A 13,286-nucleotide genomic window follows, 5' to 3' on the forward strand; every position below is an offset into this window, starting at 1 on the left:
TTGTCTTCCCCCCTCTAGTCTTGCTCTCTCTCCCAGCAGTCAGGAGCCTGCAGAAGTTTGCCCTTCTCCAAAGTCCTTGCCCCTATGGGATTTCACCCACTCTCCTAAGAACAAAATTGCCCCGACCCTTGTGTAACAAAGTGGGCGTTCAGCCCCTTAAGTGCTCCTACAAAGCACTTCCCGATGGTGTCTTGTCTCTATAGTTACTCTGTTGTCAAGGCTGTGGGAGTTGGTTTTTTTTAACCAGATCTGTGCCTCAGCCTGATTTTTTTGTTTTTTTACTGTTTTTTCCTTTTAACGTCAGGGAGGCATATGTGATCACTGTGCCTTTGTGCTTGGGTGTGTCTGCGTCTGCATCCTCTCTCCTTCTCTCCTTTCCCACCCTTCCTCCTAGCAGCTTTTGAACCTGCTGCCAGCCCACAATCAGATTTGGCAGAGGGACAGGGATCTCGGAGATGTTGCATTTCTCTAAGCTTCATGAGCAAACCCAGCCCTGTTGAGAAGAGAAGGCAGCACAGATCTGTGCAGAAACAAATCCCTGGTACAGCATCCCTCTTGGTTCTCTGCTCACTAAATTACTGTGTTTTTTCTCCCCTCCTCTCCCACACAGGGACGATGCGGGCTGTCCGCAGGCACGTCTTCCCAGGGGACTCTGCTGCCGGGCAGGGCGTCATGTGGGAGTGGCAGAACGACGATGGTGGGTGGTCCCCCTATGAGATGAACGTCTGCGTGTTCCTGGAGCAAGCCCATGCCACCAACCACCAGCGAGTCGATCTCGGGCCCTTGGGCTACAACTACGAAGTTGACTTTGTGGCTCAAGTCCAGACCAACAAGACCACGAGGTTCCGCCGCAGCGTTCAGAGGCGTTTGGACGCCCCGTACCCGGTGACAACCTCCACCACACCCCTTCACACAGGGGTGGGATGTTCTTGCCAGCAGTGCTGGCCAAACAGCGGGACTGGTCCCATCACCACACGCTACCGTCACTCCATGACAAACTTTCCCAACTCCTCCACTACTCATCAGGTTCCTGGGAGGACAGCGTCAGTAAGTTCCTCCAGTGTCGGCTTCGTGCCCTATAACAAACCCGCTTTGACTGGAGCAAGGTCAACACCAAGACTCAATGCACAGAGCGCCTTGGTTTTGGCTCAAACTGGGAGCCTCAACACAGCACTGGCAGCATCTAATGGAGTCAGGTACAGATCCCAATTCACCTTTAAGTACCATATGTGTGTCCAAGAGATCTGCTGTGCTCAGGTCTGCACCATCCTGGAGCCTCTCTGTCCCAGAGGACTTTACAAGGGTCTTCTCCCTAGGACAGAGAGGTTTGTGCTTGTACATCCAGTACAGTGGATGAAAAGACTTCTCCTCTGCTTTCTACCTCTTTTCTTCCCGTTTGAAACATAGTCCCTGTTTAGCGGTCTCCCTGAACCACAGGGGAATTCACTCAGGTTGAGATTCTGAAGGTTTGAGAAAATTAGTAGTGATCAGTGGTATTTTGGGTTAGGTTAAAAAACAGCTTTGTGGGGGACCGAGTGAAGGAAAAGGGGACTTGTAAACACATTTAATTCAAATTAGGCAGTAGAGTGGAACACTGCTCTTCATTTTAAGCTCTTCCCCTTCAAGGAGGGACCACAGGACTCCTTGCATATGGCTGAAACCTCATAAACTCTGTCAAAATCAGGTGTCCAGGCTATTTTCCAGGCTAAGTGGTGATGCAGAGCAGAGGTGCCACTGGATCCATTTTCACTGTGGCTCTTCTCTGACAGCTGAAACCAGTGTGCACCTCAGCCTGGGGTTTCAGCTCCTATCAGCTAGAGCCGAAGGAGGGCTATATTTGCACCTTACTGTTGGGGGAGGAGGAGCTTCACTTCTCTTCAGGCCTTTTGGTTGCTCCCAGCTCAGTGAAAAGCAGAGGCTTGTGGTCTGAAAGCCCGGCTCCTCTCCATGGCATGGGCTGCTGGGGCAAGCCACAGTTGGTTATCCCACTTTCAGGATCTTAATTCTTCCTGTGCACAAGCCCTTGCTAGCAGAGGTCTGTGTGGCCTGTCTGTGGCAGTGCTGGCACCGAGTGTCTGACCCAGCAGGGGCTGGCTGACTGCTCCCTCTGTTTGTGAGTGGCTGGAAGTGGCAGGGCCTTGCACTCACTTCACTGGGAATAATCCAGCTGTTGAACCCCTGAGAAACTGCAGGGGAACTTGCCAGGGCTGACTTACCTGTCCAAGTAAGTACAGAGATAAGAGATTTAGCAGAGTGTTGGAAACACATTCTGCTAATTGCACAAGGCACAGGAGTTTGAGGTTTGTTTTGAATCTCATTTGTGCTTTAAACAAGACCGTGAATCTTGAGATGTTAGTGTTGTATCAGGACTTTCCCTCTTTGGGGTCATCTGAGTGAAATGACTTCTCACATCCTGTTCTTCTTTCTCACGGTCTTTTTTTGGTGCTTTTTTTCCACCTGGTGATTTTTAGTGTTGCCTTGAGCATCCACAGTGCTTCTCTGTTCCAGTCACCTTCGAGTAGGGCTGAAAATCGGACCTCAGTACTGCCTGCAGGAGCCCCCAGTAAGGCTCTTGCTGTCTCCTGAAGAAGCTGCCAAATTCCCCCTCTTGCAGGAGTTACTGGTGGGTGTGTGGGGCCGCTGGGCTGCCTGGAGCCCCCATCCTTCCCCAAAGGATTTGCAAAGTGATTCAGGGTGGGAAGTTTGAAAAGGAAGAGCCAAATACTGCAGCAGTTGCCCCACAAGCCTGTCTGGAGCCGATCGGGGTCTGGGGTACGTGGTGTGCTACTGGTGGAGGGACTGGCTGTCCTGAAAGGAGGGAGGATGGGAGAGGGTTGCCATGGGCTCCTGACCATGAACTGAGCCCATGGCCCAGGCAATGCTGACTGGGAGGAGAGGGATGGCCAGGAGGTGCCCAGCAGTGCCGTGGCTGGTTGAGGTCGGGCTGTTTGAACCTGTTTTGCATCTCATCTGTTTGTGTTGTGGAGGAGGTGAGGTGGCTGTTGTCCTGGCAATCATCCCTAGCCAAGCCAGCCTTTCTGGGGGATGCAAAGGGATTGTACAGCTAAATCTGTGCTGGGGACAGCAGGACATGCCACACAGGGCAGGTGGCAGCTCTTTGGATACCTGGGAATGTGTGAGTGCTGTCAGACTTGTGTAAAACCCACATCCCCAGTGAGCCCCACTCCCCGGGCTGTCTGTTCCCTTGGGGTGTGATCCTCAGTCCTTTGGGATCAGTTGTGCCAGAGTCGCTCTCCTTTATCCCTGCCAGAACACAGGGGGACAATCTCTGTCTTCCAGCAGTGTGCCATATGTGAAAGGGACTTTTTCATCCCCAGCTGACAGCTCTGGATGGCTTTTCCCTGGGCTAGGATTGAGTCGGAAATGCCACTAGGTGGGTGTAATTGCTCCTGGCTGGGGTTACAGTCTTGGGTTCATGAAACCCATGTTCCAGCAGAAAATCCTTTAATTTCTGTGAATTAGGGGAAACCTGAGTAGCAAACTCTAACAATGTGTTTCCTTTAATTCCTAAGCCCAGAGCATTCCTGGGTTATTTTATCCTCTAGGTTCCCTGTCTTCCCCCCCTCAGACATAGCATGGTCGTTAGTTCCCCTTCCCTTGCAGTCAATGTCCTGTATCACCCAATAGTCTAACCTTTTTGGCTAATTATCCTGCGTTAATTATCCTGCCAAGGGTTTCTGGCTGTGTTCTCTTAGCTGTGATGTGCAATTCCTGTGTTGGGCCATGCTCAAGAGACCCAAGGGATGGGAGCACTGGACCACGGTGGATCCTCTGGTGTCTGTTAAAGGTTGTGTTGTGTTGTGTTGTGTTCACCCCACAAGCTTTGGCTCCAAAGCAGCCCTGACAGATTTCTTGCTTTTACAAAACTGCTGATCTCCACAAAACTTGCAGAGGTGGCTGAGCTGCAACTGGCAGGGGGGCTCAAAAACTCGTTGGGAGAGACTGAAAGGCAGTGTAGTTGTTTACACCTAGTTTCTTCAGGAAACACAGCTAAATATGGCAGCACCTCTCTCCTGCAGGGCTGAGAACGAGGTGCAGTTCATCCTGGAAAGCTGCCTGGGTCCCTGTGTGGCTGTGACAGTTATTTCTAGCAGGCAAGCAGGCAGGGATAGCCCCCAGAAGGGGCATGCCCGGGCTGCTGTGCCACTGAGGGTGATTAAATGTATTTCCTGCTTGCTGGAGGGCGGGTGCTGGTGTGAGAGCAGGCGGAGCTTCGGCACTGCCAAATGCACTTTAATTTCCTCCTGCTCTCAAGAGGGTCAAAGCCACTGGAAAACCCAGAGAGGAGTGCCAAGGCTTAACTATATGCTAATATCCTTGGCTTTGCTGCTAATGAATTACATACATGTGGGCAAGTTACTTTGCTTCTTGGTGCATTAGTTTCCTCTCGTGGATTAAACACAGTTAATGAATCCAGCCTCTCTCACAGGCAGTGCTGGAATCTGCACATGGAATGTGCCATGGCTAGGGTTGTGTCCTTATCTCAGCACTGTTAACCAGATCTGGGAAGCAGGGCTTAGCTCCCCAGGATCCCAGCCACCTCCTGGCACATCCTTCCCACCCCACATAGGAAAGCATCAATTCCCTAGGGCAAGAGCTCCCCTGTTCCTGCACTGTGCTGTCTAATTACAGAGTAAGACCTCCTGAAGCACAGTAAGGAGTGCCCTGCTTGTAATATGAGCGACTAAAGCTGCAGGAAGCAATCTTCTGAGGGATATTAATTAGTGTCCCAGCCAGGCAAATCCCTACAGTAGCTCTGCAGGCTTCTCTGAGCTTATGTGGCTTTGGCTGCTGGTCTGGACTGTGCCTACAAATAAGGCAGGCAGCTCAGGGGGGCAGGATTTTGTATAAAATCAGAGGGAATGGGGGTCTTGGGAGCTGGAAAAGGATGCTGGCAGAATTGGGGTGTTCCTAAGAAAGGTCTGCTGTTGCACCCCAAAATCCCCCATGGGGAACAACATGCTTTGTAGGATCAGGAGGGACCCTAGCCAGGGCCTTTCCTTTTTTCTTTCCACCTTTGTATCCTTCACCTTTGTCTATAGGCATTCCCATGAGCTCCTTGGGTGGTGAGGAGCTCTCCTGGTGCTGGTTCCACTGTGCCCACTGTGACTTGTCCTGCAGCCCTTTTAGCCAGCGTGGTGCTACCACCAGGTGGGGTCATTAATGTCACCGGACACTCAGGGAGCCCTGGGAAGGGGTTTGGACCTTGAGGTGTTGTGGCAGCACTTAGTGTGAAGCAGGGCTGGATGCTGCCCTGATCTGTGAGGAGAAGTACTGGCTATTCCCCAGAGGGCTACAAAGATGCTGAAATACAGAGATCTGTGGCCATGATACAGAGATCTGTGGCCTGCTGATTGTGTGCAGGGGAGAGGAAGGAAGAAAGGGTTATATCAGGTGGAGAGGATGAGTTCCTACGGGCTTCCCTAATTCTGCTCCTTTAGGATGTTGTGTATGTGTGGCTCAGGTGATGGCTCCAACCTGGCCACTCAGTGTTTGAAGTGGCAGCAGCCCTGGATTCCAAGCTGTTGACACATTTACTCGCTGGACTTGTGCTTTGCTGTCTCACTGGTGTTGCAGATTCTTGAAATTCTGGAGAAGCGAGTGGGTTTGCCATGCTGAAATATCCGTCTGCCCTGCCTGCTTCCCATAGCAGAGTGCCTGGGAACCAGCGATGGGAAATCTTACCAGGATCTTCTTGCTGAATCTCCAAGGATACTGTCTTGTTTTGCATCCTTTTATTCACAACCTGGTGATCCCTGTTACACTCAGGAACATCCAGCACACAGAGCAGTGGGAGAGCAGGAGCTGCAGTGAACAGCAGGACAAAATTGGGCCAGGAAGGAGGAATCAATACCAGGAAACATTCAGAGAATTCAGGCGTTGACTTTCAGGTGTTGCAAGCACAGCCTGAACACTTGGCCAGGAGTTAAAGGCACTGCCTGGCAAGAAATCTCTGTGGGCAGCAGGAGCAGGTGCCTCGGTGGATCCTTCTCATCTCTCCACACTGCAGTGCTTGCTCTTGCACTGATGCTGCCAAGATCTCCCTTAATCAAAACATCCGTTTTCCTCCTAACGGAGCTGTTTTCAATAAATCAGCAGGACCTCTCCCCAGAAGCCAGCACTGGTATGGTGATGCTTGAGCTTGTGCTGTTCCATTATTGGATGCACAGCCCATGTTACACTATAATAACAATATCCTTCCCTGTTACCTCATCCCCTTCCCCCCCAAAACCCCACTTCAGACCCAGGGTGGGCTCTGAGTAACATTTCCTCACCTTTTTTGGCACAGCAATACTTCCTCCCACACTGTGGCTGCAGACCTGCCCAGGCAGTGTTGTGGTACCTCAGAGCAGTGTGGATTTCCCTTGATTTCATCAGCCTTTGGGCTCTCTGCTGTTGTCACAGACCTCGAGGAGCGTGGCAGCCCTGCTCCCATGCTGCAGAGTGGATGGGTCAGCACATCCCACAGCACTGTTAGCTGAGATGCTGCTAATGAATGTGTGTATTTAGTGAAATAAGAAGTATTTGGTTTCTCCCATCATCACATCGGTTGGCTCAAAGCCTCCAGCAGCCAAAGCTGACACACTTTGCCTTTACCCCAGGAGTGCAGCTGATCAGTGACTGTTTCCTGGCTCATGGATGGTAATTTATCTGCAGTGCACTCACAGCTTCCCAAACTTGATTGCTTGCAAATGCATCAAGTACTTACCTGTTTCTCTCTGCAGACCTCAAGGGCTCTTCTCACTTCTCTTGTGGTTTAACCCAGCAGATAGTTAATCACCACACAGCCCCTCAGCTCACTCCATCCTCCCCCAGGAGGATGGGGGAGAGAATTGAAAAAAAAGAGGTAAAAATATTGTGTTAAAATAAAGAGAGTTTAACAGGACAGAGAAGGGAAAGAAAGTAATGATGCTGATGATAATTAAAATGTACAAAACAAGTGATGCACTAAGCAATTGCTCACACCCACTGACCAATGCCCAGCCAGTTCCCAAGCAACAGCCCTCAGTAGTTTTCCCCCTGCTTTCTCTTCTGATCATGGCATCCTGTGGTCTGGAATATTCCTTGGGGCACTTGGGGTCAGCTGTCCCAACTGTGTCCCCTCCCAGCTTCTCGTGCCCCCCAGCCTCTGCACTGGTGGGGTGGGGTGAGGAGCAGAAAAGGCCTCACTTAATGTAAACACTGCTCAGCAACAACTAAAACATCCCTGTGTTATCAGCATTATTCTCATCCTAAATCCAAAACACAGCACTGTACCAGCTACTAGGAAGGAAATTAACTCCATCCCAGCTGAAACCAGGACAACTTCATACAAGTTCTGATTCATGGATGACTTGGATTTGAGCCTTGCAATGAGGAAAGAAGAGTGCAGAACTTCTCTGCCATCTTTTCAAAGCGTGGTTACCAGTGATTGCCTTCCCAGGGCAGCTCTGGGTTTGCTTTCTCCAGCCTCAGGTGTAATGACCCCATGCTCCAGCCTTTTGGGAGGATCCCCTGCCCCCACCTCCTTTCCTGGCACAGTGGAAGGTTCAGCTCTGTGCTTTATTTTATTTTTACCTTCCATGGGGAAGTGAAAGCGCCCAAGGTGCTGCTTCATCTCAGGGGATGACAATGAAACACAAACTCTTCATTATCTGTCACATGCAGGGTCACAGGCTCAGTGGTGTCTTCTTGGCTTCTTAGTTGGAGGAGGAAGTGAGGGAATGTCCAATGTCTCTGGTTTTTTGGGAGCAGTTCTCTCAAGTTCCTGGTCCTCAAGTGTCTGCAGCTGGAGAACAAGGAGTCCTGCTCCTTGCCATCCTCTGAAGAGGATTATAGGGGCAGAGATGATGCAAAGGGCTGAGATAAACAAGTCAGGAAGTACCTGAGAAAGAGCTGTGACTAAGAGGGTGAATCGGGAAAGAAAGAGAGTCATTAAGACATCTGATTTAGAGCCCTTTGAAATCACGGGGAAGATTTCCCCTGTGTTTGATGGGTTTGAATTGTAGCCACAGCAGTCCGTTGCATCATTTGAAGGCATTGTAAAATTTGGGGCAGCAGAAGGGAAAGCACAGACTTTGAAAGAGGCAGAAGGGAAACCTCTGTGGTCTGGAGAGCTTTATAAGGGTCTGAGGGTGCTGGTCTCACTTGGCCAGGCTGCCAGAGCTGCATCAAGCCCTTGGTCCTTCCTGGGGCTCTTCAGGGAGTTCAGAGCACGTGTGGGAACCCATTCCAGGAACCCATTCCAAACCGTGGCAGGTAGGAGAGAGGAGAGGTGGGGATGCCTCCCTGTCAGGGGTGGAAGACAGCCATGTGTCACTCAAAAATATTTTCAGCCCTGGTCATTGTTATGGAAATGTGAACAAAGATTTTAGCAAGACTGAAAGGAGGGACCTTTGTGGTACCGTTTTGGGCAAGGCAGCTCTTGCATCCCAGCTGGACAGAAGAAGTTTTCCCCTAAATAGTGGGTGAGATTTGGGCTCTTGACCACCTTAGTCTCTGAATTCCTAAGCAGCTGAACAGGTTTCTGTTATTTTGGAGAGCCCATGGAGATTGTTGTCTGAATGCACCATGTATTAACTGCAGCTGAGGTGCATGAGCCTCATCCATCCCAGGCACATGGGCCACCTGAGACAAAGCCCATGGGTGGCTCCTCTGTGCCAGCATGTTGGATTTCAAATGTTCCTGCTCTGCTCGTGTGGATCCAGCTTTCTTTCTCCTCTAGTGACCCCCACATCAGTGTTGATGTTGCTGCTCCCCTTTCCTCCCTAACTCCTGCTGCCAGCTAATGGCATAACCCTGGCTGCCCGCGTATCCCAAACTCGAAGTACAGCTGCCAGCACTGCCAAAACAAGTAGATGAGGACTCTAAAAGGGATGTTGGGTGTCCAAATTCTCTTGATTTCCAAATAAAAATGGGGGTTAAGCTCTTCTAAGTCTCCTCCAGCTTTTCCTCCCTTGTCCCCACATCCCCCTTGGATGTGTAGTGCAGGTTGCCTGCTCATAGGAAGCTCTGTGGTGGAGTAGCAAGAGCAGGGATGTATCACAGGATTAGAGCAGGGTCCAGCAGGAGGAATGGATGACTCAGGAGGAGATGGGGCTGGAAGCAGCTACATACAGCATAGCCCTAAGGCCCACCTTGCAGGTAAGTTAATCTAGGAGAGAGCTCTGGTAAGGACACAGCTCCTTAAATACAGCTGCTGGACCAGTGGGAGAAGGGTGCATGGGTGAGGGTCCCAGCTGGGGCTCATCTGAGCAATTAATCCCTCTTAATATATCCAGGGCCCTGGGCCTCAAGAGGGAGTAGTGCATTGCTGAATTGTCTCTGTTTTGTTTGTCTCTGATCCTTGCTGTTAAAATCATCCTTTTTCTCCCTCCAGTGCCCAAACCCTGCCTGTCAAGATGTCTAAACCCAGCAGAGTGAACCAGGCCCTGGCAGGTAAGAACCCCCCTGTGCTTTATTTGCTCAATCCTTAGGATGAGGTGAGTGAGAGGTTTGCCTTTCTGTGGCACTTACTTTCCATTTTTGACTTTTGGAAAGAGTCAGAAATGCTGCTGGCAATTAAGGTTTTAGACCCAAAGACTTTCCAGAAAAGCAAACAGGGCAAATCTGGGGGAGAATAGGATGGACAAGCCTTAATAACTTTTTTTCTCATGCTGAGGCTTCAAAATAAGTGGGATTGTTTGAGGCATGGCTGTTCATCATCTTCTGTACATGTGGATGAGCAAGTAGCAAAGGAAGGGGTATGTGAAGCAAGCTCAGTGCTGGCTGCTATTTTCTGCTTTTATAAAGTCAAAGGAGAGAAGTGGTGTGAGATTTTGTGTGGTTTTTAATATGACTTTTTACAATGTGGTTTTATTTAAAAAGCTCAGGTGGTCTTTAGCTTAAAGAGGATTGTGATGCCTTGTGTTGGGAAAGGGGAGAAGTTGAATCAGACATTGTCTCCTGGTGCAGCAGAATGCAGGCTTGCTTGTTATCCAAACCTGTGAACACAGGACTAAATATACTGAGAAGTGTGTCTGGGAGGGATGAAAGTGCCAGTTTTCAGTGCTCCTTTTCAGAGTAGATTTGCCTGTTAAAGTTTTGAAATGGCATTGCCTTGAAAATGACAATTTGTGCTGTCCTCTCCCAGTGGAAGCATTGCTGTGCCAAAACAGTGACTCTGGTATGGTGGTGCTGGGGAATTTGGGTGCTCTGCCCAGAGCAGAGGTCTCTGTACCGGCACCAACTGTGTGCTCAAAACTCTATCATAACCTGGTAGAGGAGTGGAAAACATCTGATTTCTGGTATTTTCTGGAGTTTTGTGTTTCAGACACTACAAAATGTCTGTTAATCCTCTCCTTCCTCTGGCTCTTGTCCATGCATGGTCTCTTGAGGTTATTAGCTCCAGGGATACCAACCTTTGCTCCTGAGCAAGCAGAGACAGTTACATTCTTGTTTTTCAAGGCAATGGTTCCCACCTTATTCCAGAAAGGGTGTTTGGTCTCTTCTTGAGTGCTAGGTTTTACCCTGTGTAAAAAGGATCCTCAGGATTGATGTTTCCCTTCATCTAATGTTGGCACCATCATGAAAACTGCCTTGCCTGTATCTGTAGCCAAACTGGCACTGCATGAAGACTAACACAGGTGTCCTCTGACAGCATGCAGCCCATCTGTCTCCTCCTTAGCAAATCGCTGTGGAAACGAGATGTAAAGTCAAGCTCAGACCTTGTCTTGGTGGGTGACCTGAGCAGAACTCCCCTTGCTTATAACAGCTCTGCTTTTCATGCCCTGGCTGTTAGCACTGACTGTGTAATTAGGTACTTAATCACATAAAGGTAAATAAAGCACAGAGCTGAAGAGCTCTGATGAATCCAGGCTGTGTTAACTGTGATCTCATTCTCCATGTACAAGAGGTGGAAGAGGTGAATGTGTGTGGTCTGTTTATGTCTTGTGGTGCCACGTTTAGATGTAAAAGGCTGCAGGAAATCCCAATAGAATAAACCATTAGCCACCATTTAATACAATAAAATGGTTAAATTTGTACTTGGTATCTCTGTTGTTGCAGTCTGGGGGTGTAAAAGAAAAGATAATTACTCATTTTAATACTCTTTACCTCTCCCTGAGGCAGCCAGCAGGAGACACACAGGAATGCAGGGAAGTGCAGAAGCAACTCCTTGGGGTCTCCTTCAGATCGATGCCTTTACAGAACACAGCTTTGGGTGCTGTGCTGCCTTTTGCCAAGTGTCCCACACCTCAGAGGTGCAAGGGAGGAGGGAAATCTGGATTTGAGTCCTCAAAGTCACATAGAAGCAGAGGAAAGATTAATACAAGTTAATTAGGGAGCGGAAGGAAAATAAATCTCTGCGGATATTTCTGGTGAAAAGCAAGCAATGGAGTTCTGGTAAAAAGAAAAAGTTTTGCTGAAATATTAATTGGCTGGGTCTTTAGGGACACCTTCTTCCTCTCTATGCTCTGCTTTCTGGTTTTAGAACCTCTTCTGGGAAGTGGTATTTTGTTCATAATTAAAATCCTGCCGATGGTGTTCAAGTTACTCGTTACTCAGGTGATTCTCTAACACAGGCTGGGCTCCTTTTGTTCCTCCAGTCCCCACTGCATGACTGCTTCCTACAACATCAGCGGAGAAGGGTGGGGGACAATGTTGTGAGGGAGAGAGAAGTCTCAGACATAAATGAAGGAGGCTTTATTTTGGAAAATGTGTCCAGCAGTCTCAGAACCCTTGGTCTCTGTCCCCTGGTGCCTCAGCAGCTTTAGCTCCGGTTTGAAGCTGGACAGATACAGCCCCTGAATCTCATGGGTGATGTTGAGAACTGCTGCAGGTGCATCTCTTGGATGCAGAGAGAAGCTGTGGTGGCTAAACAGGAGATGAGGAGTCCTGTGAGTCTGAATTAGAAGCTGGGTTTTGTTTGTGTGATGGGTGCCTGGGGATTTGAGTCAGGGATTTGTAACACTGTCAACCCCACATCTTCTGAAAGCACCTCTCGGGATCCCAGAAATCATGAAGCTGACTTTAAAACCATGTTTTGTACAAGAAAGTACAATTTTTTTCTTTGCTTTCTGCTGTTTTAATCCTTCATGGTGCATGTGGAACTTGTCTTTTAAGCTTTTTCTTTTCCCCCAAGTATTTGATCAGTACAGTGAAATGCCAAACAGGTCTAAGCAAACTGTTTAACCACAGTGTTGGTGTTGAAGGATCAGCTGGACTAACATTTCTTGGGAATAAGGGAGTTTAGCTGGTGTGCCTTGGGGCTGAGGGGTGGTAAGGTGCTCTTATAAAGGCCCTTCTAATGCTATTGTTTAAGATGAAATCTGAAAAGGAGCTTTTTGTTAAATAAAACCGAGCTTTTCTTGTTTGCATGTTTCCTGGAGCTGGGGCATTTGGGAATGTGCTAACCATACTGATTTTGCTGGTGGATACAATTGTACAAATGCTTTTCTGAGATCTCACATTATCTGAAGGTAAGCTCTGCCCTGTACCAGCCTGAGGTCTGTGCAAATCCAGGCCAGTGACCAGAGCTGGTGGCCAAAGGGGCATGTTGGGCTGGGTGTGAGTGACTGTGTGGCCAACACTCATTACATAATGTCAGGGTGTTTTTCCTGTGCTCAGCTTCTGTACAGGATGTTACAAAAGGTCCCTTATTTACACAGCAGGCTGAAAAAAGTTGGTGGATGTTGTCATAGCTCCAGTGAAAATAATTTTACCCCAAGGAGCCACTAATGTTGTGTTTCTGGCCCAATAAGAGGCTTTGAGCAAGAGAAGAAAGGCAGTTCTGCATGTGGTTATTGCACACATAGAATCAGATCCCAAAGCATTCTTTGCAAGGTTTTCTGTCCCCTTCCTCCTGCAGTCCTTGCAGGGAAGAAACCCAGAGCCCAGTGGAAAGTGTGAACATAGAAAATAGTATTTTTCAAGCTCCTGGACTAGCTAGTGAGCAGCAGGAACTCTCACAGGAATGTCTCCAAAGCAGTCTTATTCTGGGCAAGCTTGTCATGTTGCAACTTGTATTCAGGTGAGAATTTATCCGGGGCCAGGGCTCCACTTGCTCCTGGCATAACTCCACACATGCCTGGAACAGGTTCTGACTTGAAATTGTTGTGTCCACAGGTCAGAACTGGATGCTCAATCTGCCCACGTGACTTGTGTCTGTACTGTTTTGGCACTTTGTAGGAAAACACCCTCTCACCTAAGGCCTGGCTCAGAGGATGTCCCTTCCTGGGGACTCCAGTCACCCAGCTTGTGGGAAGATTGTTAATGCTGAGATTTCCAGTATTGTATTTGAACTTTAA

At 49.0% G+C, this 13,286-nt stretch overlaps 1 protein-coding gene across 4 annotated transcripts in view; it reads left to right on the forward strand.

Moving 5' to 3' along the window:
* The window catches only part of DTX2 (deltex E3 ubiquitin ligase 2), a 35,258-nt gene that overhangs the window by 9,289 nt on the left and 12,683 nt on the right, over positions 1-13,286 (forward strand). For all 4 annotated transcript variants that reach the window (XM_032129974.1, XM_032129972.1, XM_032129975.1 and 1 more), the window contains 2 exons: positions 611-1,196; positions 9,380-9,438. In XM_032129974.1, the coding sequence (XP_031985865.1) occupies positions 611-1,196; positions 9,380-9,438 (645 nt within the window). The remainder of the gene's footprint in view (positions 1-610; positions 1,197-9,379; positions 9,439-13,286) is intronic.

Source organism: Corvus moneduloides, chromosome 20, assembly GCF_009650955.1.
Source record: "Corvus moneduloides isolate bCorMon1 chromosome 20, bCorMon1.pri, whole genome shotgun sequence".
NCBI lineage: Eukaryota > Metazoa > Chordata > Aves > Passeriformes > Corvidae > Corvus > Corvus moneduloides.